This window comes from Thermothielavioides terrestris, chromosome 6 (genome assembly GCF_000226115.1).
Source record: "Thermothielavioides terrestris NRRL 8126 chromosome 6, complete sequence".
NCBI classification, from domain to species: domain Eukaryota; kingdom Fungi; phylum Ascomycota; class Sordariomycetes; order Sordariales; family Chaetomiaceae; genus Thermothielavioides; species Thermothielavioides terrestris.
In genome coordinates, this window is record NC_016462.1 from 2,429,324 (window position 1) to 2,451,473 (window position 22,150).

The 22,150-nt window shown below is 59.9% G+C and overlaps 9 protein-coding genes across 9 annotated transcripts; 3 read left to right on the forward strand and 6 right to left on the reverse strand.

The window, feature by feature from the left end:
* Nucleotides 1-464: 464 nt before the first annotated feature.
* THITE_49533 (uncharacterized protein) lies at nt 465-662 on the reverse strand (the record flags this gene model as incomplete). The annotated part of the gene is made up of 1 exon (XM_003657943.1): nt 465-662. One exon carries the CDS (start codon nt 660-662, stop codon nt 465-467), a length of 198 nt encoding a protein of 65 aa, XP_003657991.1.
* Nucleotides 663-1,365: 703 nt separating this feature from the next.
* Nucleotides 1,366-3,873, reverse strand: THITE_2124334 (uncharacterized protein). Its single transcript, XM_003657944.1, has 4 exons — nt 2,690-3,873; nt 2,424-2,589; nt 1,772-2,344; nt 1,366-1,706 (listed from the first exon to the last, which is right to left on the reverse strand). Exons 1-4 carry the CDS (start codon nt 3,740-3,742, stop codon nt 1,678-1,680), a joined length of 1,821 nt encoding a protein of 606 aa, XP_003657992.1. The 5' UTR covers nt 3,743-3,873; the 3' UTR covers nt 1,366-1,677.
* Nucleotides 3,874-4,340: 467 nt separating this feature from the next.
* THITE_2124337 (uncharacterized protein) lies at nt 4,341-6,312 on the reverse strand. The gene is made up of 2 exons (XM_003657945.1): nt 5,981-6,312; nt 4,341-5,904 (listed from the first exon to the last, which is right to left on the reverse strand). The coding sequence occupies exons 1-2, from the start codon at nt 6,179-6,181 to the stop codon at nt 4,510-4,512; spliced, it is 1,596 nt and encodes a 531-aa protein (XP_003657993.1). The 5' UTR covers nt 6,182-6,312; the 3' UTR covers nt 4,341-4,509.
* Nucleotides 6,313-8,364: 2,052 nt separating this feature from the next.
* Nucleotides 8,365-10,219, reverse strand: THITE_2124338 (uncharacterized protein). Its single transcript, XM_003657946.1, has one exon. It carries the CDS (start codon nt 10,117-10,119, stop codon nt 9,049-9,051), a length of 1,071 nt encoding a protein of 356 aa, XP_003657994.1. The 5' UTR covers nt 10,120-10,219; the 3' UTR covers nt 8,365-9,048.
* Nucleotides 10,220-10,316: 97 nt separating this feature from the next.
* Nucleotides 10,317-11,522, forward strand: THITE_2124341 (uncharacterized protein). Its single transcript, XM_003657947.1, has 4 exons — nt 10,317-10,584; nt 10,657-10,843; nt 10,902-11,288; nt 11,429-11,522. The coding sequence occupies exons 1-3, from the start codon at nt 10,498-10,500 to the stop codon at nt 11,282-11,284; spliced, it is 657 nt and encodes a 218-aa protein (XP_003657995.1). The 5' UTR covers nt 10,317-10,497; the 3' UTR covers nt 11,285-11,288; nt 11,429-11,522.
* Nucleotides 11,523-11,886: 364 nt separating this feature from the next.
* On the forward strand, nt 11,887-13,060 carry THITE_2058437 (uncharacterized protein; the record flags this gene model as incomplete). The annotated part of the gene is made up of 2 exons (XM_003657948.1): nt 11,887-11,906; nt 11,992-13,060. 2 exons carry the CDS (start codon nt 11,887-11,889, stop codon nt 13,058-13,060), a joined length of 1,089 nt encoding a protein of 362 aa, XP_003657996.1.
* Nucleotides 13,061-13,168: 108 nt separating this feature from the next.
* THITE_2124342 (uncharacterized protein) lies at nt 13,169-15,891 on the reverse strand. Its single transcript, XM_003657949.1, has 4 exons — nt 15,531-15,891; nt 15,192-15,403; nt 13,947-15,112; nt 13,169-13,883 (listed from the first exon to the last, which is right to left on the reverse strand). Exons 1-4 carry the CDS (start codon nt 15,577-15,579, stop codon nt 13,442-13,444), a joined length of 1,869 nt encoding a protein of 622 aa, XP_003657997.1. The 5' UTR covers nt 15,580-15,891; the 3' UTR covers nt 13,169-13,441.
* A 668-nt stretch (nt 15,892-16,559) lies between these two features.
* Nucleotides 16,560-18,153, reverse strand: THITE_2124343 (uncharacterized protein). Its single transcript, XM_003657950.1, has 3 exons — nt 18,031-18,153; nt 17,882-17,959; nt 16,560-17,817 (listed from the first exon to the last, which is right to left on the reverse strand). The coding sequence occupies exons 1-3, from the start codon at nt 18,062-18,064 to the stop codon at nt 16,778-16,780; spliced, it is 1,152 nt and encodes a 383-aa protein (XP_003657998.1). The 5' UTR covers nt 18,065-18,153; the 3' UTR covers nt 16,560-16,777.
* Nucleotides 18,154-19,125: 972 nt separating this feature from the next.
* Nucleotides 19,126-21,783, forward strand: THITE_2059279 (uncharacterized protein; the record flags this gene model as incomplete). Its single annotated transcript, XM_003657951.1, has 5 exons — nt 19,126-19,200; nt 19,263-21,251; nt 21,303-21,351; nt 21,397-21,559; nt 21,696-21,783. 5 exons carry the CDS (start codon nt 19,126-19,128, stop codon nt 21,781-21,783), a joined length of 2,364 nt encoding a protein of 787 aa, XP_003657999.1.
* Between the last annotated feature and the right edge of the window lie 367 nt (nt 21,784-22,150).

Sequence of the window (22,150 nt, forward strand, 5' to 3'; positions counted from 1 at the left end):
GAGTCCGGCTTCCCCACCTCGGAGAGGCGCCCATGGCAGGTATCGGGCGAACTCCTGAGGTGGCAACCGTGAGACGTTCATTCAGTCTTCTCTCAGAGGTCACATCAGATGTTTTTGAGACGGCGGAATCTCCCATCATTGTCATGAGCCATTCATTCATTCATTCGTTCGTTCCTTCGAGTCAACTCCAGCGATGTGCCACCCGCCCGCCCATCCACTCCATCATCGGATGCCTCCGCTGAACCACACCCCCCGTTCTTCGCTCCGGAGTCCCTTCCTCTTGTCGTGTCCCTAAGGTCGGTCGGTACCTCGACGTGACCACCCCGTAGACAATTCAACTAAGACCACCCGACCGCCGAGCCCCCCAACCATTCACCGAGAAGCAAACTTTCCGACGACGACATGGGCGTGGATGGTAAACCGGTAGTGGTATGCGCCGAGTTGGCTGGGAAGTGAGACTGGTTCTAGTTCGGGCAGGTCTGTGGTTTTGGTTTTTTTCGCACGCGCGTTAGCAAAACTCCCGTTGGAATGGGGTCCACGGAGCCGTGAGGTAGGTATGTCCGGTGCACACGACATGGGGAACTTACGGCGCCGCAGGAACCGCACGTCTTGGAGACGCCGTCGGAGGCGGCACCGCACTTGGGGCAGCTGGTTCCGTGCATGGTGATGGCTTAACGTTGATCGATAGGTAGCTGTTTTGGAGCTGTAAGGTGGTGAAGCAGGTTTGTTGGCCGTCTTGGGTTTGGAGACAGACAGGGCAGATTAGAATGGAGTATGCGAGATCGAAGGGGGTTGGAAGTAGGTATGGGAAAGCGGGGTCTTATATGAACATGTAGGTGTTCACTCCGGGCTGTGGTAACCACCTCACCACCACCTTCCTCCTCCACCTCAGCTGGAAACCCCTCTTTCTCCGACTTGGGAGAATGACACCTCACCTTTCTCTCCCACCCACCGTCCCATGCAGCCCGCTGTCCTCGGGCAACCCAACCAAAAGCGAAGCGAGATGCACCCGAGCATCCGCGGCAAGCCGCCAAGGCGTGCATCCCGCCAGCAGCAGTGGCATGTCATGCGGTCATGGTTGGGGCTGGTTCGCGTTGCCAAATCGAGAAAGTGTAACCCCCCTCCCAAAACCCACTCTGCGACTCCCTCCACTTGTGAGAGTGGCACGGCAGAGATAGACGGGGTGGATATGGATATGGGCTACCTACGGGGGTCTCCACATGGTCATCCGCGGATGATGGAACCAGAGGCAAGCCAGAGGAGATGAAGTATCGGGCGGGGGGAGTGGTGCGAGTCGAAGAGGAGAGAGTGCGGGGCGGGCCACTCATTCCCCACGCCAAGTCCCGGAGTGTTGTTCACGGGGCTCGGTGCGTGGGGAACGGACTGTACAGACCAGTTGCTATGCTCAGTGCCAAGTGAGGCGATATGCGGATGGGATCAAGCAGAGACTCGGATGGTGCCGTGTGATTGGCGACCGTCAAGACGCATTATCCGTCTGGCGTTAGGGACGCCAGATGCTGAGTTCCATTCTAGTTGCGTAGCGCCGACCCGGAGACAGCAAGTAACCATCAAACTCCAGCCCCCTCTTCTATTAGTCTATACTCGCCTGAACGGCCTAGGACAAGAGTCATGCATATCCTACGCCTATTAAAAGGTATTGCTGATAGTCTATGCGTATTAGTAGCACTGCCGGGTATCTCCCTCCCCTGCATCGCAAGAACCGTCAGCCAGAAGACAAGCACAGTGTGTCCACAACGGCGCGGCAGCTCACCTCTGATCATCTTCCCGACCGCCTGCAACATGCTCATGGCCATGACGGTGCACCCAAACGCGACAACCGCCCAGGCGACGTACGTCTTCCACGACCGCGTCGTCAGCTTGATGTAGCACAGCGGCGGCAGGATGTAGGCCATGGCGGCGGCACTGGTGCCGCCGACGAGGTCGAAGACGGTGCCCAGGTCGCACGTCACCAGGCTCAGCACCATGGCGCTGAAGACGAGGCTCGTGCTGAGGAGCAGGTGCAGGTTCATGTTGAACGGCTCGCCGGGGAAGTAGTAGTTGAGCATGACCTCGCGGCAGACGAACGCCTCGAGCGGCAGCGTCGTGAGCATGTTGAGCCCGAAGCACAGGCGCGCCACGTTGACCATGGTGTTGTCGCGGGGGAAGTTGTTGAGCACGTTGCCCTGCGTCTTGTCGCCGAAGGTCAGGAAGCCCGCCAGCGCCATCAGCAGGCACGCCGCCATGGAGATGCCCGTCGAGTAGTGCGTCACCTTGGCGAACCGGTCAATCGTCGGCTTCTCGAGCGAGCCGTAGATCAGGAGCGAGTTGTGGTGGCAGACGAAGGCTGGCTTGCGGTGTCAGATACAGGGTCCCCTCGTAGAGTTTTCGAGAATAGATGGTTGGAGAAGGCAGAAAATCCCTACCGAACGATATCACCCCGATCGCCTGGAAGATGCCGTCGTTGATGATCAACAGCCGCCAGTCCTTGAGCGTGCCCCTCTCCTCCATGGGCACCATGAAGCCCTGCACCACGACGGTAATCACAATCACCGCCATGCTCACCAGCGCCAGCGTACTCGCCTTGGCCAGCTAAACAAAAACTCGCAACACAAAATTTCGTATCAGCACCTCATCTCATCCAGCCCCCTTCGCACCATCTCTAACCAGAAAACAAAACGAAGTCACTCACCTTCGCAATATCCCGATACAGCGTCAGCGGGTAACTCACCCCGAGCGTAAACACCACAATCACCGCCCTGCGGTCCGCCAGCAGCCCGAGCACCGGCACGTCCGGCAGCCCAGGCCACACGGCACGCAATACACTCGGGATCGAATCCCCAACAATAACCCCGAACGCGACCATACCACCAAACGCAAACGCCCACTGCGCCACGGACACAGCGACCAGGCCGGGCCGACCAAAGCAGCGCTCGACGGTGCCCTGGAACGAGCTGGCGCCGCCGAGCTTGGAGTTGACGACGATGAGGCGGATGGTCCAGTCGACGACGAGCGTCAGGGCGACGAGCAGCGCGGCGCCCGCCAGCAGGCCCGCCTGGCGCAGCGCGTACGGCTGCCCGATGATGCCCGCCCCGATGATGCTGTTGGCCATGTTCATGAACGCCGACGGCAGCGACGACTTGGGCCGCCGCTGCTCGTGCGCGTGCCATGCCTCCGCGTCGTCCTCCTCCTCGGTGCCTGGGAGCGCGGCGGACAGGGTGACAGAGGGTGCTTCGATGCCTGTGAGCAGGGGCACGCGTTGCGTGTGGTGGTGGTGGTACGGGATGCCGTCGCTGGTGAGGGGGTCGGCGTCGTCGACGTCGAAGCTGGAGCGCGGGTGGTGGTGGTCGTCCTGGTGCGGGAGGTCGGCGGAGCCATTGCTGGATCTGCCGTCCTGGTCGTCGACAAAGGTCGGACGCAGGTCGAAGCGGACGCGGTTGGGCGTTCGGGGCGTCCGGGCGGCACCGTCGCCGTCGCCTTCGCCGTCCGGATCGCCCGGGTGGACTATGAGGCCGTCGTCGTCGCCATCGTCGACGTCGTCGCCAAGGTCCGGCCCCGCTTCCAGCAGGCCGACGCCCTCCTCATTGTTGTGATTATCACCAGCATTATTCTTGCGGCGGCTGCCTGATGGTGACGGCGACGGCGCCGCTCCGAGACGGCTGCGGTGGTTGCTGGCGTTGGCGCTGGCGGCGGTCGGATTAAGATGTGCAGCTGCTGCAGCGCCATGCGATGTGGCCCTGGCCATTCTCAACTGCACTCACGGCATCTTGCGGCCGGACTGCTCGACTTCTCAGTTTCTCCCCGGCGCGGTCTAGTTGGCGGTTGGAAAGAAGAGAAGCTAACCGTCACGCAGAGATACCGTTGTCTTGGCGTCGTAATAAGCTGACACAGCTTTCAAGTTGCTCAATTGGGGTTTCAACAGGGAGGCACCAGGGGTGTTCCACCTAACGTTAACAAGCAATTACAACCCTGCCACTCTGAACACGGGCTGTTTCTGTGGGGGTGGTTCAACTTAGCCCTGTCAGACTACCGCTGAAACATGCAACTCCCGATGGTATCCGACGCATCCGGCAAGCAGCCAGCGTCCAAACATGTCCGACTTCCTCCCATCGAATGCGGCCCGGGGATATGAAGAGAAAAGAAAGGTTCGGCTGTGTTACTTCACAGAATCTCATTAATATGCATTACAGACAAGAAAATCGCGGTCCCCCTGACCAGCTGCCGTCCAAATTCGGCCCTGGGCTCAGGATCTTTCTTTCCCCTTTCCTTCCTCCTCTTCTCCCTGGGGGTATCATGTTGCTGATTCAACCACTCGACCTCAACCTCTCGCCACGTATAAACACAGATCCGAATTACGAACCAAAGTGGTCCAAGTTGCATAAAGAAAAAAAAAATAGAGAATACAGGGAAGGCTCAGCTCATGCTACGCATGGTGAATTACCGACCCGAGTTGCTCTTCATCAGAGCTGGATGGATGATGGCTCCAAGACCATCGTAATAACCGCCACTGTCTCATGCCATGATGGCAAGTACAATGGCCACGCAGAGCAAAGTAATGTACACGCTGCTGATCAGCCGGCTCCCCGGTGAGCTCGGCGTCTGGGCAGCCGCGGCAGTCGGCGCCGGCTGGGTCATGCCCGCAGCTGGCGTATCCTGGCCGCTGAACCCGGGCATCCCGGGATGGGCTGAACCATCGCTCGCCAGCGACGTCACCGCAGATGGGAGAGTCGTACCAGAGGCGACGGCCGACGTGGTCGTCGTCTTAGGTGGCGGCGCAGGCTTCGAGGCAAAGCCGATGCGCATCTTGTCTCCGTCAAGGACGGTGTACACGTTCTTGAGAAAGGTGTCGCCGAGCAGCCACGCGCCCTTCTTGATCTCGTAGCCGTAGATACGGCTGATGCAGCTCGTGTCATTAATTTTCACGACCCAGTCCTCGGGCGAGATGTCGTAGGAGACGCCAGAGAAGGTGACCGAGATGGGGAGCTTGGTGTCGCACGGGATCTGATATTCCACATACCCGCCGCTCTCGAATGAGCTAGCTCCAGGGACGAGCTTGAATAGGGCCGCCAGGTCGTCGGGCGGCGCAAACACGAACGATGTGCCCGAGTCGATGTACGCAATGGTGCTGGTGATGGTGGCGGACTTTCCGTTGAAGCCGACTCCACCAAACGGAATCGCCCATTCGCCAGCCTCCTTCTCCGGCGACTGAATATCCGTGTACGAAATATCTCCGGTGTACTTGGCTGCATCGACGCCGCCGAAGGTGACCTGGCCGTCGTTCGTCCCATCGGAATCCCTGTTCAGAGACAGGCCGATGACGAGCGAGCTCAATAACTTGTCCGCCTTCAGCGTCTGCAGGAACGTTCCTGTCGCGGAAGCACTCATGGCAAGGCCGAGGATGCCGTCGAAGGCGAAGTGCGTGAAGTCATCATGAGTGTAGTTGGCCAGTCCAAACGAGAAGTTCACCACGTTCAGCCCAGCAAGCGAGGCCTTGTCCTGGCCTACAATGCCGGTGAGGTCCCCGGATCCGTACGAAATCGAGAATGCCTTCTTGTCCGTCTGCCACGTCTTCGACGAGGATGGGTCAAAAGTGTTGTGGATCTTGCATGCAGCTGACTGGCAGTCGGACCCCATGAGCCAAGAGTTCGCAGCGCCGCTGTCGAGCAGCATGTAGAAGGGTTGCTGAGCGGAGCCGACTTGGACCTTGATGAAGTACGAGTAGTCCGGGCCGGACTGATAGATGCCTGCGCTGTTGGACGTGGTCGGTGTGGCGGGTGCAGAGACCGAGAATGAGTTGCCCCTCTTGTCCAACTCGGTTGTTGGGGATGGCCGCAGTCCCCCGAATTTCTGGGCAACTCGGGCAAGAGCTTCGGCTACCGGGTCCGTAGCTGTCGAATCAGCACGGGACTATCGAAGCTTTGGTCAGCACATGCCGTCGGTAACAAGATCAGCGAAGGGCAGGGCGTTGCCGGGAACAACGTACACTCCTGGCTCTCTGATGAAGGTCGAGCGTGATCCCGTCAGAGGTCCGACCAGACTCGCCATCGTTCCCCGTTGAGGGCCCGTCCATCGGACCGCAGTGGCCATTGGAGTTGCACTGGTTCGCCGGGATGAACGGGAAGAAGGCGTGAACGGTAGCAACCCATAACGTCAGCTGCAAGAGCACAGCTGCTGCTCTCCACATGATGAAGACCCAGCACCTGAACCCTCACCGCTCCCACACCGGCCTCCGCGTGGGGGGTGGAGACGTCGCCAATGGGCTCTGAAGTGAGCTGGGGCGCGCGAGGTTCGAGGTCGAGGACAGCGCTGGAGCTTGTCGACGGTGTTTGCTCACAGCATATGAGTGAGAAAGGAGTGCCAGATCAGAGAGCCTGACGAAGATCGGTGCAGTCAATGGGCCGGCGGCAAGTCCCAGACTCCGGCATCGAGCGTTATTACGGCGATTATTAGCGATTAAATGGGCGACATTTGTATCTTGCCCGGGATGGTGGCGGCTTGGAAGGAATTGCCGGCCACACGAAAAAATGCAAGGACAGCACGTGGAAGTATAGTACAAAATCGAGAAATGCTGGACAAAGAAATTCGGTAACGGGCGGCGCGAAACAATGCGAGTCAGGCGGAATCGGACGAGACGAGACGAGACGAGATATGTATAGACGAAAGACACGGCTCAGGGCGAGACGGCGAGTGTCGGGGATGCAAGACACAGACCACCGGCAAAGGCCTTGATGCAGGTGAAAGGAAAATGACCCCTCGACGAAGGACACACCATAAACAACAGGTGGAGAGGAGGGGGTGTCGTTGGCGGGTGAGGGTGAGGTAGCAGCGGCTAAGGAGGAGGAGGAGGGAACGGGACTGAAGAGGAGGAGCAGGAAGGGAAGGTTCGGTGGATGGTGGAGATGGTGGATCTGAACAGAGCCGAGCATCGCGGAGCGCTGGGAGGATGGATGCAGCCTCTCTTGGCCTGGCCCAGGGGTGGAGCAGGTGGCTGGCTGTTGGCAAAATACATGACGCCCGCCCAGTGCTACTGCAATATCAGGAGGTAGCAAATTATCTGCAGCGCCGAGGGTTCCTTCCCCATCGAGACAAGCCGGAGCACTTCCAGTCGCTACTCCTCCACAGTGGACGATGTTGAGTGCAGCGAGTGCCGCCTGTCAATTGGCTGGCTGACCATGCAAGTGTCGTGCATGGCAGGCCCGGGGAAGGGTGGAGAGCGGCGGAGCAATTGCTCGACGGTCGCAACCCCTCCAATCCCGCAGGCCATGGTGGCCGTCGCCGATCGCTCATGGACCGTTGACAGAATGACCTCAGAAGAAGTGAAGAAGCAGACAAGACCGCGTGGGTTTGCTGAAACCGTGCGCAGCAAAATCCCGGGCGCGCCGGGGCCTGGAGACTGGTCGTTCCAAAACCGGCGATCTGCTCATGGCGGGGCCCAAGATCAATATTCTCTCACAATCTGATTGGCTATCGTCCCAAAAGGAGGCTCGGTGGACAGTGCTCGGCGTCTGTGGGCTTCTCGCATCCCAATTTGTCCGCCCCTGGTTTACCGGGTTCTGGCAAACACCCGGTCACTTGATGTTCGTTATTGTGAGGCGGCTCGGCGACCGCGCTCTGGACCAAGCCTTGGTACAGAAGAAGGCGAGTCAGTCGACTGTGTACCGCAGCAAAGTCGCAAACTAGCCACGAGACTTCATTCCGGATGATACGGATACTGCGGTACACTATGTGTGCGAGCAACTGCTTTCGGTCACTTTGCGGTTGGTGTTCTTCGACATGCGAGGTTGAGGGGCCAGGGATTAACCCCGGTTTCCAAGCTAGCAAGGGGCTGGCGCTAGTCCCAGATAAGATGAATTCCTGATAAGTGGGATTCTTTCGAGAGAAGCCCATTCCAGGCACAGAACCGTCAGGCACTCATAGGTCTTACACAGTAGGTGCCGACAACATGAGAGAAACAGAAGAACATCGGGGCCGGAGACTTGCAATACAAGAGATGTAGCAAACAGTCCACATTTGATGTCAGTAACTCGAAGTGTAAATTACCCGTACGGCTGCTGCTGTTTGGGTAGGTGACTTTCACCTTTCGATAACGTTATGCCCCGGATGGCCATGAAGGAGCCTGGTCCCTGTCGTCCGCGCCAAGGCACCGAAAGGGGGCGGGCGCCATTCCAACGCACCTAATCGGCTAGGCTCCTCACTTGCATGCAACCCGGCACGGGGCACCATGTGCGGATCAAGCAAGCGCTCTTGCTGCTCACAATTCGCCAGGAGTGCAACGCCGAGGACAACAGCAGCAACTCCATCTTGACTTGCCGGCATGTCAGGCCTCCAATTTGAACCATGTAACTGCACTACACCGAAGCGTATGAGCAGGTAACAGCAAGGTCACAGAGCAATCATACACATGTTAGTTAGTGACCGGGGGAGGTGCTTCTTGTCTGAGCGATGCTTCCAACATCAATCGGAGAGAATCCCACTCTCTCAAGCCCCGAGAGAGACGGGGTATCCCACTGATCGATGCTCGAAATGACTTCAGAGGCCCCCTGCGTGTAACGTGTCACAAGAGAGGTCTTTTGCAAAGCTCCATTTTTTGGCTCATTGGGTCATCTGCTTGCCCTCCTGAAGCGGCGAGTCCCTCTCGGCTGAATCGTCTGCCTGCAGGTGATTGATACCTGGTAGTTATTGCAGACGCAGGACCTTCCAAGGTGCAGTGACTGATAATTCCCATGCAGGACCGCCACTGCTCCTGAGGGTTTTCGAGCGCGGCTTTTTCTCGTGCATTCTTCATCTTGGATATTCTCGGACGGTCCCGAGACACGGCGGGCAGTTGGCGTCTCGGGCGCATCTGCAGCCCTGGGACCAAGCGCTTCGTTCCGTCTCGGACTTGTTGGCACCAAGTAACAAGCTGGACCTGCAGCTTGGCCTGGCGTTGGCCGTGTCCAGACCAACGGTCTGTGCCTGCCTGCATGGCCACGCGGAATCGAGATAAGGAGCCGCCGTGGCCAAGCCCGCGTCTCAGATATCATGTGTTGGGGTGTCGTATGATGTTGTTATTTATGTTGGTGTGTGACGTCTCATCAGCCTCGCGGGCGTCAAATCCCCTGTAGAATGCAGATGTGCTGCATTGTCTCGATATGTTTTGCACCAATTGGCGGCCGCTCGGAGCACTGCCTGATCTGCCGGCGTCTTCAGGGTCTCGAGAACGGCCGCTTGAACAGCGAGGAACTCCAAGTACTGCTCGTCACCAACCAGCCGTGACGCTGCCAACGTCCGCAGGAACACCCAGACCGACTCATTTGCAAGGCGAAGCGAGCTGACCAGGGCGAGGACGGCGGCGAACGTCGAGCACCCGGTTGCCTTGCTCGAGTCGGTCTCGGTGTCGAGGAGGAAGTAGAGGAAGGACCAGCCAGAGGTGTCGGTGTGATGCTGGAAGCACCAAGCTTGCACAGCCTCCAATACCTCTGCACGGTGGATAGGTTTGTCCAGACCCATCAGGAACCTGGCGTGGCACCAGGCATAGTAGTTCCGAGGATGCCTCTCGCCGGCCACAAACACGACGTCTTTGATATCTTGGAGCACGTCCACCGGCAAATCAAGCGAGATGAACACGCCGAGAAGCCAGCGGCGGTGACTCCAAAGCGTGGGCGACTTCGTGTGCCGGTGCAACCTGCTCGTCAGGAGGCTGTCAACAAAGCGCTTCTCGCTCTCCAGCCTCGCGCGAGCAGCAGCAGCAGCGCCGGAACCGGATATCATGGCTTGAACCAGGCGCTTCCGCACATTGGCGGCCGTGAGATACTCCGGGTCGAAAAGCAGGATGACTGCTGTCGCGGCAAGGACCTCGTCGTCTGGCAGGGGCACAACGCCGCTAAGATGGTCTTGCAGACGCTGTCTCGCAACCATGAATGCCTGGACGAGTGCCAGCTTCGAGAAGCCCACGGCACGCCCGTCACGCAGGAAGTGTTGCTGTCCACCTTCGATAAAATGGCTGGGGCCCAGGATTTCAATTTCGAGGAGGCCGTCAGATGGCGCCGACGATCCCAAGACGCTGGAGATGGCCTGGTACGCGGCCAGAGGGTCTCCAGACCTGAGAGACGCCGCCGTTTCTGCGTCCAGGGCCCGTGACATGGTCAAGGCGTTGATGCGTCAAGAGCAGAAAGCCGTTGACCGTTGGCCGCTGTCCATGTCCATGCAATCTTGTTGGTCTGCAGAGTCTAGCATCTCAGAGTGAAATGAAGTGGAATGGTTCGAACTTCGAAGGGCTGCATCCCAGCTTAGGGCCAGCAATAACCCTAACCCTGTTACGCCGCGCTTCGGTAACGACAGGCACACACCCGTTCAAGCGAGTGGTGTGAGTTGGCAGTTCCGTCATCGTCAGTCGAGTTCCATTTCGCGGGTCAGGTTGGGCTGACTGCCGGCAACCCCCACCGAACAGCAATGCCAGCAACATCGACCTGACGCCCGTCCTCCATCCGCTGAACTGCGTCATTCCTCTCCGGCGCCAAGATGTCATCCCTACTCGTCGTCATCTTCGTCATCGAGCTGGTGGTGCAGCTCGTCAACACAATAGGCGCAGCCACCATCAACAACATGGTGCGCAAATCCCCAACCTCCGCCCAAAGTTCGCCTGTTGGTGCCGGACGCTGACGAAATGCCTGGGCACAGCTATGGCGTTTCTACCTCTCTTTCCCAACACCGCTCGCCCGGCAGTTTGCCGACCAGCGCAAGAAGCAAAAGGAATACCTGGCAGTCCGGCACGATCTCAATGCAACAAGCAGCCAGGACGAGTTTGCGAAGTGGGCGAGGTTGCGGCGGCAGCACGACAAGCTGCTGGATGAGCTGGAGAAGAAGAGTAGGGACCCGGCTGCCAAAGTGAAGCAGACCCCCTTTGGCTAAACTGTGTTCTTCAGAGTCCGAGCTCGAGGCCTCCCGCGCACGATTCGACCGCTACCTCACGGCCGTCCGTCTGATCTCCACCCGCGGCGCGCAGTGGCTGCTGCCGATGTGGTACGGCCGCAAGCCCATGTTCTGGCTCCCGTACGGCTGGTTCCCCTACTATGTCGAGTGGTTCGCCTCGTTCCCGCGGGCCCCGCTGGGCAGCGTCAGCATCGCGGTGTGGCAGTGGGCGTGCACGGGCATGCTGGCCCTCGTAATGGACACCGTGGTGGGCATCTTAGGGCTTGTCGCGGCAAGCAGGCAGTCAAATGGCGCAAAGCAGAAGCAGAGGCAGAAGCAGCCCGTCCCCGCGGCGCAGGCTGGGTCCGGGAAGGTCGAGAGCAAGAAGGACTTGTGATTAGGTAGGTAGTTAATTGCCCGGCGCGCCGCCGAAGTATAAAGCATATAGAGCGGAAAATAATGTCTCTCATCCATTTGACGCAAAGATTCTTCATGGCCGGAGCTGGAACTCTGCAACACGACGTGAGATGACTCTTGGCAGAGTACTTGGGCTTGCTCTAGGCAACACATTGACTTCGAGCGACCATTGGAGAGGGCCACCGAAGCTTCGATAGTGCCAACTGTGTCGGATTTGCACTTCACACAGCGCGAATAAGGACTGGAAACCTATGTCGCAATTTGATCTATTGTCATTAGTTGTGATCATACAAAATGGTGCACACATGCCCTCGCAATGTGCAATAGCTTTAGTTGTAAAATAAAAGTTGTGGTGTGGATTGGAGTTGGGATGTCCAAGAGAACTGAAATTTATAATTTTTGCACCACAGGCGCAAGGCTGAGCCAAGAAGAGATGCCCCACTTTCCGCCGCCCCCCCACCTTTCGTATCCCCCCTGCATGCCTTCAGCCTTGTCCAACACCTCGCCTCTCCCGTCTGTTGGCTGCGTTTCACTCCTCAACAACGTAGCCGCCGCCCTCGAGGCAGCACCCACACATTCAGAATGGCGATACCCTGGGGGACGTGAGTATCCGAGATGCCAATTGAGTTCCAACACAAGCGCACCCGTCACTATCACTAACACTAACACTAACACACACCCCACCAGCCTCAAATCGCTGCTCATCTTCTTCGGCCCCATCCTCCTGCCCAAGGCCCTCTCCTACTACCGCTCCGTGCGCGCCGCCCCGCGAATCCAGGGCCTCAAAGTCCGCCCGCTCCCGCGCCGCATCCGACTCGCCATCTCCCTCCTCCTCCTCACCGCCGGCTTCTTCCTCCTCCTCACCCTGCCGCCCTTCTCGCCGGAGCACATTTTCCGCCTGACCCAGTCGCGCCTGCAGATCCCCGCCGACGTGCTCTTCACCCGCCTGGCCTCCCTCCGCCCGCACAACACGCTCACGCCGACCGACCTCGCCCTGCGCGCCAAGTTCGCCTCGCTCGAGTCCCGCCTGGTATACCTGCACCTGGGGCCCTCGACCGTCGCGACCTGCCCCTTCTGCACCTCGGACGACCCGCGCTCCTACCTGTACTACTTCCTGCCGGAGCTGCTGGCGCCGCACCTGGCGAACCTGGCCGTGGTCACGGCCGCGACGTCGGCGCTGCTGACGCGCGACGACCCGCGCGGCGTGGCCGGGTGGCGCGCGCCCGCCGCGCTGGCCGCCGCCGCGCTCGCGCTCGCCGACCTGTACCTCGTCGCGGCGCACGACCACGCGGCCAACGCGCGCGCCCTGCGCCTCGCCGAGATCGACTCGTTCTACTGGACCGCGCGCGCCGCCCGCTACGCCGCGCTCGCCGCCCTCGACGCCGGCCTCGCCGCCCTGTGCTACCTGACCGGCACGCAGCGGGCGTTTGTGCGGCCGCCCGCCCCGGCCGAGAGGCTCGAGGCTGTTGTCAGGGGGCTGGGCGGGGTCAAGGGCAAGATCAATGCCGCCGGGGTGGTGAAGAATACGGTGCTGCGGGACGAGGAGCTCCGGGGCCGGTGCAATGCGTACTGGGCGCACGAGGTCCGGTTGATGAGGGAGATGATGGAGGATAGGGAGGTGGTGGAGGGTGTGAATGATGCGCTGCTGAATCGGATTGATATTGCCGGGATAGAGAGGGATGCCGAGGCGTATGCAAAGGCGGTGTTGATGCCGTCTGGGGAAGGGAGAGCCGCGACGGAGGAGGTGGTCGGTTGAGGGCAAGACGTTGGGTTAGGGGTTATTTGAGTACCAGGTTAGACAAGGCAGTTAACATAGACATTCCACTTTTTGACTTCACCCTCGTCTTTTTTCCCGCCACAAGTGTCGCTGGGGCGGTTATTGCTCGAGAGTGTTCGGTCTAAACCCAGGCTGAGCAGCCTGCTCGCCCGCCAACACCGCCGTCATACCGATATGCCGCGCAGATTACAGTGCAGCACGATGATAGATGCGAAATGATATCTATCGCTCTTCCTTGTTTGTCCCCCCTCTCTTCTAATCGCTCGCCCTGCCATGCATGCAAGCGGTTCATAACCCTCGAGCACCTTCCCCAGACTCACTCCCGACCTTGACCGACTACTAAACCCGAGCCGCACGTCTCTATGTATGCCCTCTCGTATCGGGCCTCCCGCCGCCCGCCGTGGCCACACTCGACATGCTATCCTTCCTCGACGGCCCGCCGGCGCCGGCGCCGGCGCCCGCAGCCTCGTCGACGCTCTGCTCGAGGAAGCTGGCCCACAGGTCCGCCAGCGACTCCTTCCCGCCCCCGGCGCCGGCGCCCGCTGCCGACGCCGACGCCGACAGGGACGTCGGCTCGGAGAAGAAGTCGCTGTTGAGCGACGGCGAGCTGGGCGTCCGGTGGAACGGCGAGGTCGGCAGCCGGAGGGTCTGGCCGGCGGTGCCGGGCCGGGCGAGCCCGGCCTTCTCGCGCTGCTCCTCGTTCCAGCTGAGCAGGCCGGCCATGACCTGGAGGATCTGGAATTTCTTGGGGTCGGAGCGGTCCAGGGAGAGGAATTGGAGGAAGTGGTTGGTGACGAGTTGTCTGGTGCCGTTAGTTTGAGTCGGGGGTAAATTAAAGAAAGAGTGGGGGAGGAAGAGCGCTTACTTGTCGATGGTCTCTTCGGGTTTTGTCTTCTTGATGTATTTCAGGGCTTTTGTGAGGTGGTCGTTCAGCACGATGGCCTCGTGCCGTAGCTTGCCGATGAGCAAATTCTTTTCTCTGACCTCCTTCTCGAACGGTGCTGTCCGCTCCAGCTCCTTGGACAGTCCCTCCTTGGCGGCCTCTGCTTGCGCTGCTCGGGCCTCGGCTTCCTGGGCGCGCTTCTTGAACGCCTGGACCTGCTCCTCGGTCGACTCAACCATCTCGCGCAGCTCCCGCTTCCGCGTCTCCTGGAGGTCCTGCAGGGCGCGCTGGAGACGGTCGACAGCCTGCGACTGCGCCTCGCGGTCCGCGTCGGCCCTCTCGTACGCCTCCCGCGCGTTGCTCAGCTGCTCCTCGAGGTCTGCCACCTTGTCCGCCAGGCTCTCGCGCAGCGACCGCTCCTCCATGGCGATCACCTCCCATTCGCCCATGGCGGCCGTTGTCGACTCGAGCTCGCTCTTGAGGTGCTGCATCTGCCTCGCTATGTCCTCCTTCTCCTTGATCCAATTCTGCTGCGACAGGTTGCTTCTGCTGCGCAAGTTTGCCAGCTCAAGCCCCTGCTCCTGCGCCTCGCGCCTCAAGCGGTCGGCCTCCTCTTGCCGCGCGGCCACGGTCCGCTGCAGCTCCTCGTTCTGCGTCTCGAGCTCCTCGATGCGGTCCTTGGCCTCCTCCAGTTCGGCCTTATCCCGCTTCAGTCGGTCGCCCAGCGTCTCCTTGATCTTTTCGACGCGGCCTAGTAGAGTCTCGTACTGCGCCTCGGCGTGCTCCTTGGCTGCCTCGCTCTCGTCCAGGTCGGCCCGGAGCTGCGTGATCTCCTCGGCGTGCGCCGCTTGTATGCTCTCGAGCTGCTTCCGCAGCCGCTCCACCTCGAGCTGCAGGGCTTCTTGATCCTTCGACATGGCGTCCAACTTGGCGGTCGCCGCCTCTGATATTGTTCCGATTGGCGCGTGTCTGCTTCCACCCGCATGGCCGTTAGCGGCGGGCTTCTCCAGGTCGTCTTCGGCTCCCGGTATCGGTCCCTCTTCTGTCTCCTCGGTCTCTGTGTCCGCTGTATCCGGGCCCCCGGGCTCCGCGGCCGGGCTGACTGGCCCGGCGTCTTGTTCCGGCGGAGGGCTGGAGTTTGATGTACCCTATATAGAGCTTGTGTCAGAACGGACACCTCCAAAGACTGTGCAGTCACAGCTTCGGGCTTTAGGCGGGTCAACGCACCAGACCGAGAGTTTCTAGCTCTTCTGACACTTCCTCGACTGCCGCGCCCTCAGCCCCATCGCCCTCTCCGTTTGTGCGTGTTGCCTGCGTTTCAGCCGCAGTGGGATCTTGTGCGCTCAAGGCAGTGCTGCTGGCGGTGTTACTCTTGCTGGCCTTTTTCTTCTTGTTTGTCTTCTTCTTGCTGCTACTCGAGGATGCGGCGGCGGGGGAACCTGCTCATGACCGCGACACATCATTTCCAATTAGCGTAAATGCCCTGTAGCGAAGACGGCCAGGGTGGTGATGTGGCCTAGACCGCGCAACGCGCGCAATGCCCCTCGAGCCCACTTTGCGGCGTACCTTGAGCTGCTGATTGGACGGCATGGACAGGCGCACCGGAAGGAGACATGGTGCGAATGCAATTGGCGGTGCTGGGTTGCTGGCGTCGGGGGTTTGAGGACACGGTTGGCCAGAAAAGACAGGTAACGGGAAGTGTTGTCGGTAGTGCCTCGATGTTGTTCGCGGATGTGCAACTTGAGGTACTACACTAGCACAATACTACGGACGCAATTGCTGATGGCAGAGGATGGATGGACAGACTCTCCCGCATCCACAGCCCTCTGGCCAACTTTCTGGTCACGTTTTAACAGTTAGTTAACGTTAACACTGCGAGATCCTCGTATCCCCCCCATCAGCCGGTCTCTCTGTTCGGCCGAGTGGCATTGGGCGGCTGCCTATTCCAGAAACTCCAACGATGTAACTTTTCCCTTCTCTTCACTTCTCACGGTCATCTTCAGCTCCGAGTTTGACAAGGAAGCTGCAGAAACCAAGCTGCTTTGAAAGCCGTGTGGGTGGACCCCGGTGCACTGTAATGTAAGTATTTTACCACAAATCACCAGGCGTCTGACTGCTCGCAGTCTTCCCCTGGCTCAACAACCGAGTCATATGCAGCGCAATTCACAGCATTGACCGGATTCAAGAGATATCCGTCCGCATGCGGTGCATGCTAGTCGTGTATGAACCCAGCCTTACATAGGTAGCAGTCAGCCAGCCGATTTCCTTACGGATCTTGATCCTCGCATGGAAGTAACGTTACTCGATATGCAACGATGAACGTGAATTACTGTGTAAATACACCGTACAAGGCATACATCTTCCTGTGTATTATGTAATCACTGCCAAAGCACGGACTACCTCCCATTTAAAACCTGATTCAAGACTAAGATTTCCTTCTTCTCTCTTCACAACACATCTTCGCCTGACATTTTATTCCTGAATCTGCCATTGCATCTAGCAAAAGTGCTGGCCGATTCAAAACCGGGCAGAAGTAGATTAGCAGTTTCGCGCTTCAAAATCCTGATAGCTCTCCGGGCGCCAGCTCCATCCAAGAGTTTTCAGGTTCGCTTGGCGCGGACATGCAGAGAATGCAAGTATGAAATCCAAGTATGAAAAAGGTACAGGTAAGTACCGTAGTTATTCGGTATATAGCAGCATGTGGTTGCGCAGCGTCCGCAGCATCCGCAGGCGACTCTACACAGTAGTGTCTCGAGCAGCGGGTATCCCGGTGGCAAAACTGCAAGAATACAAAAAAGTGCGATTTCTCACCCTCATGACTTCGTCTTCTTGCCCTTCTTCCCCTTCTTTTTCTGGGGAGTTGCCTCGTCCGCGACCGTTGCGCCCTTGCCTTCCACCGCTTCCGGCACCGCGACTTGCTTTTCCTCCGTCGGTTCTGCTTCCTCAGCAGCAGGGGCTGCCTCGAGCGCCTTCGGGGCTTCTTCTTCCGTGCCGTTCTCCAGCAGCTGCTTGGCCACGGCGGGCTTGAGCGGCGGAGCATCAAACTCGTAGCCCATCGCCTTCAGCTTCTCGGCCCTCGCGGCGCGTCTTTGCTCCTCCTTGGAGATTCTGACCTGCCACTGCGACTCGGACAGCGGCCGCTCGAGCTGCCTGCCGGCCATCTTGTTCCAGGGCACCACCTTGAAACGGCGGTTGGCGCCCTTGAACAGGTTCGGGTGCACCTGCTCCGGCGGCACGATTTGGGCCTGGAGGATGTGGCCGAACAGGAGGTACTTGTCCATCGTGCGGGCGGCGATGTCGGCCACCTCGGCGTCGGCGAACTCGATGAAGGCCCGATGACGGCTAGCGCCCGTCTTTTTGTTCCGCACGAGCCTGAGTCTCGTGATCTCGCCAAACTGCCCAAAATAGGATCGAAGTTCGTGCTCGTAGAAGCCATGGGGGATCCTCCCGAGGTACATGACGCCCGGCTTGTCGCTGCTGCTCGACGATGTTTTCGACTTCTTCGGCTTGGGGATCTTGCCCACGTCCTGGCCCGTTTTGTATCTGGTGACTGGATTCTCCGGCTCCTCGTCGTCACCGCTGTCAAGCGTCTTGACGAGCGCCATGGTTTCGTCGTCGATCTCGTCTTCCTCCACATCGGACCGGACGTCTTCGTGCTGCCCCTCTTCCTGCTTGGCAACCTTGCTAGGTCTCTCAGACGCGCTCTTGGCCTTAGGTGACTGTTTCTCCTTCTTCACCGCCGACTTCTTCGGGGCGGCCTTGTCTTCGACCGAGGCGGCAGCCTTCTTGCTGGGGGTTGCATCCTTGCTCGGCTTCCGCTTCTTGACGGCAACGGGAGAGGCGTCCTCAGCAGCTGCACAACAAAGAACGTTCGTGTCAGTAAGATCCACGGCCGTTCCAACTGGGCGGCCACCGACCTTTGCGCTTTTCGGCCTTCGGTGTGGCCTTGGTGGCCTTCGTCTTTTTGGCGGCGGGTTCGGGCTCTGCTACTGCAGCTAAATGAGTGCAGGTCGCTTAGCTTTTGCGCTCCTTTGACAACAATGCTTGCATAGAATCTGGCACCAACGCTTTGATTTTCGTTTTCGGAGTTCAGGGGCCATTGTGTCTGGTGGTCCTTGCGAGTCGGGGATGCTGTGGTTGCTCGCTCTTGGGCGGCGCTGGTGTTCTGCAGCAATCCAGAAAATTTCTGGATTCTGCCCTTAAGCACCAAGGCGGTGAGCACAGAGAGATCTCGGTCCCCACTCCTTCCAGCGACCCAAGTTAACGTTAACTCGCTACCTGAGTTAATCCGTAATGTTACACACCACCAAATGCTTGTAAGTGAACTGCAGCGCGTGTATTCTGTACACCAACGCACCGAGCTGGGAGAATGCGCGCAGCAGTGTCGTTAGTCGCGCTAAGCTTATCCCGTTTGCATTAAAGAGAAGTATATTTGCTGTTCTCTCTTGTTTATTTTCTAGCTGCAACAAGAATGCAGAGTTGGAATGCATTCAGATTCCCTCCGTGGGCATGAATGGTGAGTGGTGAAGCGTTGCCTCCGGGCATTTTCTGGTGTCTCCACGTTGGGCAAGGAGGAACTGCATCGCTGTGGTCCCCGCTGGCGATTCGGCGTAGTCGCAGTGGAGAGGTCTGAGTTGGACATGCAAGCTGGACGTGAAGCTGCATCGTCAGAACCGTAACGGGTTGAGCGCCAGCTATTGGGCCCTGACAGGCAGTTCCAGGGAGATCAGGCGGGCCACTGCATACCTTCCCGTCCACAGGCATTCGGGATGCGGGCCATCTTCTGTCTCACCCAAAAATTGCGACTGCTGTTCCAGAAAAGGGAGGCTTCTCTCCAAAGTCATCTGACCGTCTCCCAGCGCTCTGACGGCATCACCCGATTACCGAGACAGCGGCAGCGGACCACCGATCAAGGTGCCGGAAGGTTGCACCTGGCCATCCCGTCTTAATGCACGAGAGCCTCGGCCACATGCGCCGTCGCATGTCATGACACGCGTGTTGTCTGCCGCAGCTCAGCCTCACAGATCGCTCCACATAATCGATACCTTAACCAAAAATCCAGGGATGCGCGCATGTTGGGCACCCGCTGCTACCAAACGAAGAAAATAACCGAACACAGAGCGCATCTGAGAACGAATCGTCGACGGGGCTTGCCTGGAGCATGGCAGAACCGAAGAGGAAAGGCTTCTGGAGCCTGTTCCGCAGCAAGAGCTCGGCGACTAAGAACGGCAAACTGGTGAGAAACTACGAAATCAGGCCGGAAACACACGAGCGCGCAATGGCTGACTGGCCGCGCAGGAAAAAGACCCGCTGAGACGAGCAAGTGAAGGGGATGTGCTCGGCCGCAGCAGGAGGCCAGATGGTCCGGCGGAGGATGCCCCGACCCGCCGCCGCAGACCCCGGCGGACCGACCCGGGCGCGGCCAAGGGCAAGGGCCGAGAAGACGTCCACACGCCGTCCTACGATCTGGGGCCGCTGACCGAGTGGCCGCCCTCGGGCATGTCGAGCAGCGAAGAGCTGAACCTGGGGGCCGCCATGCAGCTCATCTCCAGAGGCGTGCCTGCCTTCAAGGGGCACAAGAGGCCCATCCCCCACGCCAACGACCACTACTACGCCCTCTTCGCCACCGTGGCTGGCAACCGTGGCGACGAGACGGATGCCGCGAACCAGCACGATACCATGACACAGTTCACGACACTCCGGCTCGCCGAGTCGGGGCCCGCCACCTACCCCTGGGAGACGCTGGAACAGCCTAGCTACGCCTTTTGCTTTGGTAAGCGCCCGGGCACCATCACGCTCAACCACTGGGTGTCGATGGCAAGCGTCTTGCCGCCAGCCATCGCGCTCCGCGACGCAGGGGTGGCGCCCCGCGACATCGACCTCGAGGGCATCTTTGCGCGGCTGAAGGAGTTGGACGGGGGGCTGGAGGATGATGACGAGGATCTGATGTACAGGAACCTCTACAAGCGGCTGCTCAGGGACCCAGACAAGTATCGGAGTCCGCACAAGACGCTGGACAGGCAGATCACGGACCTCATCATGGTTCTCTCGCGCCCGGACTGGATCGACTTCACCGTCCCGAAGAACCAGGTCGTCACGCGCTTCATCTTCGATACGAGCCCGGCCAACAGTCACACGTACCGCAAGTTCTTCCACCAGCTGCTCCTCAGCCTCGAACTGGAGCTGCGAATCCACTCGCGACACCACATGTTGGAGGCGAAGGAGAAGCTGCTTACCCAGATCCCCCCCACGATCCAGTGGAACCTGGCGCTCGCGCGCAGGTGGCGCGACAACATCCGCGTGGACGAGTATGGCGAGACGGCCGAGCAGGTGCACCTCCGCTACAGGCGGCAAAGGCGGCAGGTCAAGATGCTCAAGCGCTTCGCGCAGATGATGAAGTGGCCGAACCTGACCGAGACGCTCGCCGCCCTCCGGCGCCGCGACGCCGACTCGACCCTCGACCTCGTCAGCTCGCACGCCATGGCCTTCTTCAGCGGCCTCGTCCTCCCGGGGCCGACCTTCCCTTTCCTCATCATGAACGCGCTCCTCGACATCGACCCCGACCGGGCGACGGACGACCTCACGCTCCTCACGCACCAGCACCCCAGCTGCGGCTTCCAGTACCGCAACAGCTACACCTACTGGACGGCGGCCTCCATCGTCGGCAAGGTGCTCGCGCCGACCTGCCGCTCGCTCGCGGGCTGGGTCGGGCCGGCGCGCCCGACCGCCGACCTCGCGCGCAACCAGATCGCGCGCATCCGCGCGCGCCGCCCGCCGTCCAATCGCGTCACGGCTGAGGACGTGCGGTCGATGAGCGAGCGTTCCGACCCGCTCGGCCCGCCGACCCAGGTCTTCCCCGTCAAGGAGTACGCCCTCGTGGCGCCCGACCGCGACGACGACGCCTACCTGGCCGACCTCGTCCGCATCGAGCTGCTCAGCCTGCGCCCGTGCTCCGACAGCAACAACAACAGCAGCAGCAGCAGCAACAACAACAACCGCACCGCATCGGCGCCGCCCCTCCCCGCCTCGTCCAACCCCACACCCACCCCCTCGCCCGCCCCCGGCTCCGCCGCCGCCGCCGCGCCGCCGCGCTACTTCGACGCCTCCATCCAGTTCGCCATCGACGGCGTCTCCTGGCCCCTGCGCCTCACCTACGACGTGTCCTTCGTCTCGGCCTGGCCCTGCTCCGACGGCCCCCACCCGCTCTTCTTCGACTACGTCTACACGCCCGTCAAGGCCGACCAGCTGGTCAAGGTGCGCGATTGGAACGGGGCGGCTGCCGGCGCGGTCGGCGCGCAGCATTACCAGAAGAAGCAGAAGCAGCAGCAGCAGCAGCAGGGGGGCGGAACGCATGGACGGCATGCAAGGTCGCTGTCGCCGCCTGCGGGTGGGGCCGGCACGGCGGGTGGTGGTGGTGGTGGTGGTGCGGGAGGCGGGGGGAAGGGGGTGTCGAGCCCCAGCACGCTAAGCGGGGGCGACGAGGAGCGGGTGCTGGTCGTCGAGGCGTTCGGCGTGCCGGACAACGAGGTGCTTGCCCGGGCGTGGTGTGCGCACTGGGGGCTGAGCGCCGTGGTGGCGGACTTGGGGCGGACTTGGTGAGTTGTGGTTTAAATACCTACCTACCCCATCCTGGCGGAAGTGGCTTTTTCATTGCTTGTTTTTGTTTTGTTTTGTTTTGTTGGGTTGTGTGGGTGGATGGATTGCTAACGAGGCTGGTGACTTTATTTGCAGCATGGCGTGTGCGATCCGCGAGGCGTATGCCGCGACGATGACGGTGGTCATCTTGGTGGATGACGAGCACGACCGGGGAGACGAGTAACAAACGTTGGGGGTTTGTCTTTTGGTTGGCTTTGCTTCGCTGGGCAGGGATAGATTGCGCTAGGTCTGGGACAACACAGTTGATGGTGCACAGCATGGGTGGACTGGGAAGGTGTTACGGCGAGGGAATGTGCATGCTTTTTTGTTGGCTGGCGATGATTTGGTTGGTTTGGACGGCGGTTACGAGGTATGATTATGATGATGGCTGGGCATGCGGGAATGATATCCAGGATGGATTTTTGCCTTGCGGAATCTTTTAACATGGGAGCGATGTTCTCTATTGACGCGAGGGACAGGCAAGAGCGTCACAGCAAGGAACAGCGTCGGCAGGTCCGAAACTGACCTCCCTGGCTGGTTGGGATGGCCGG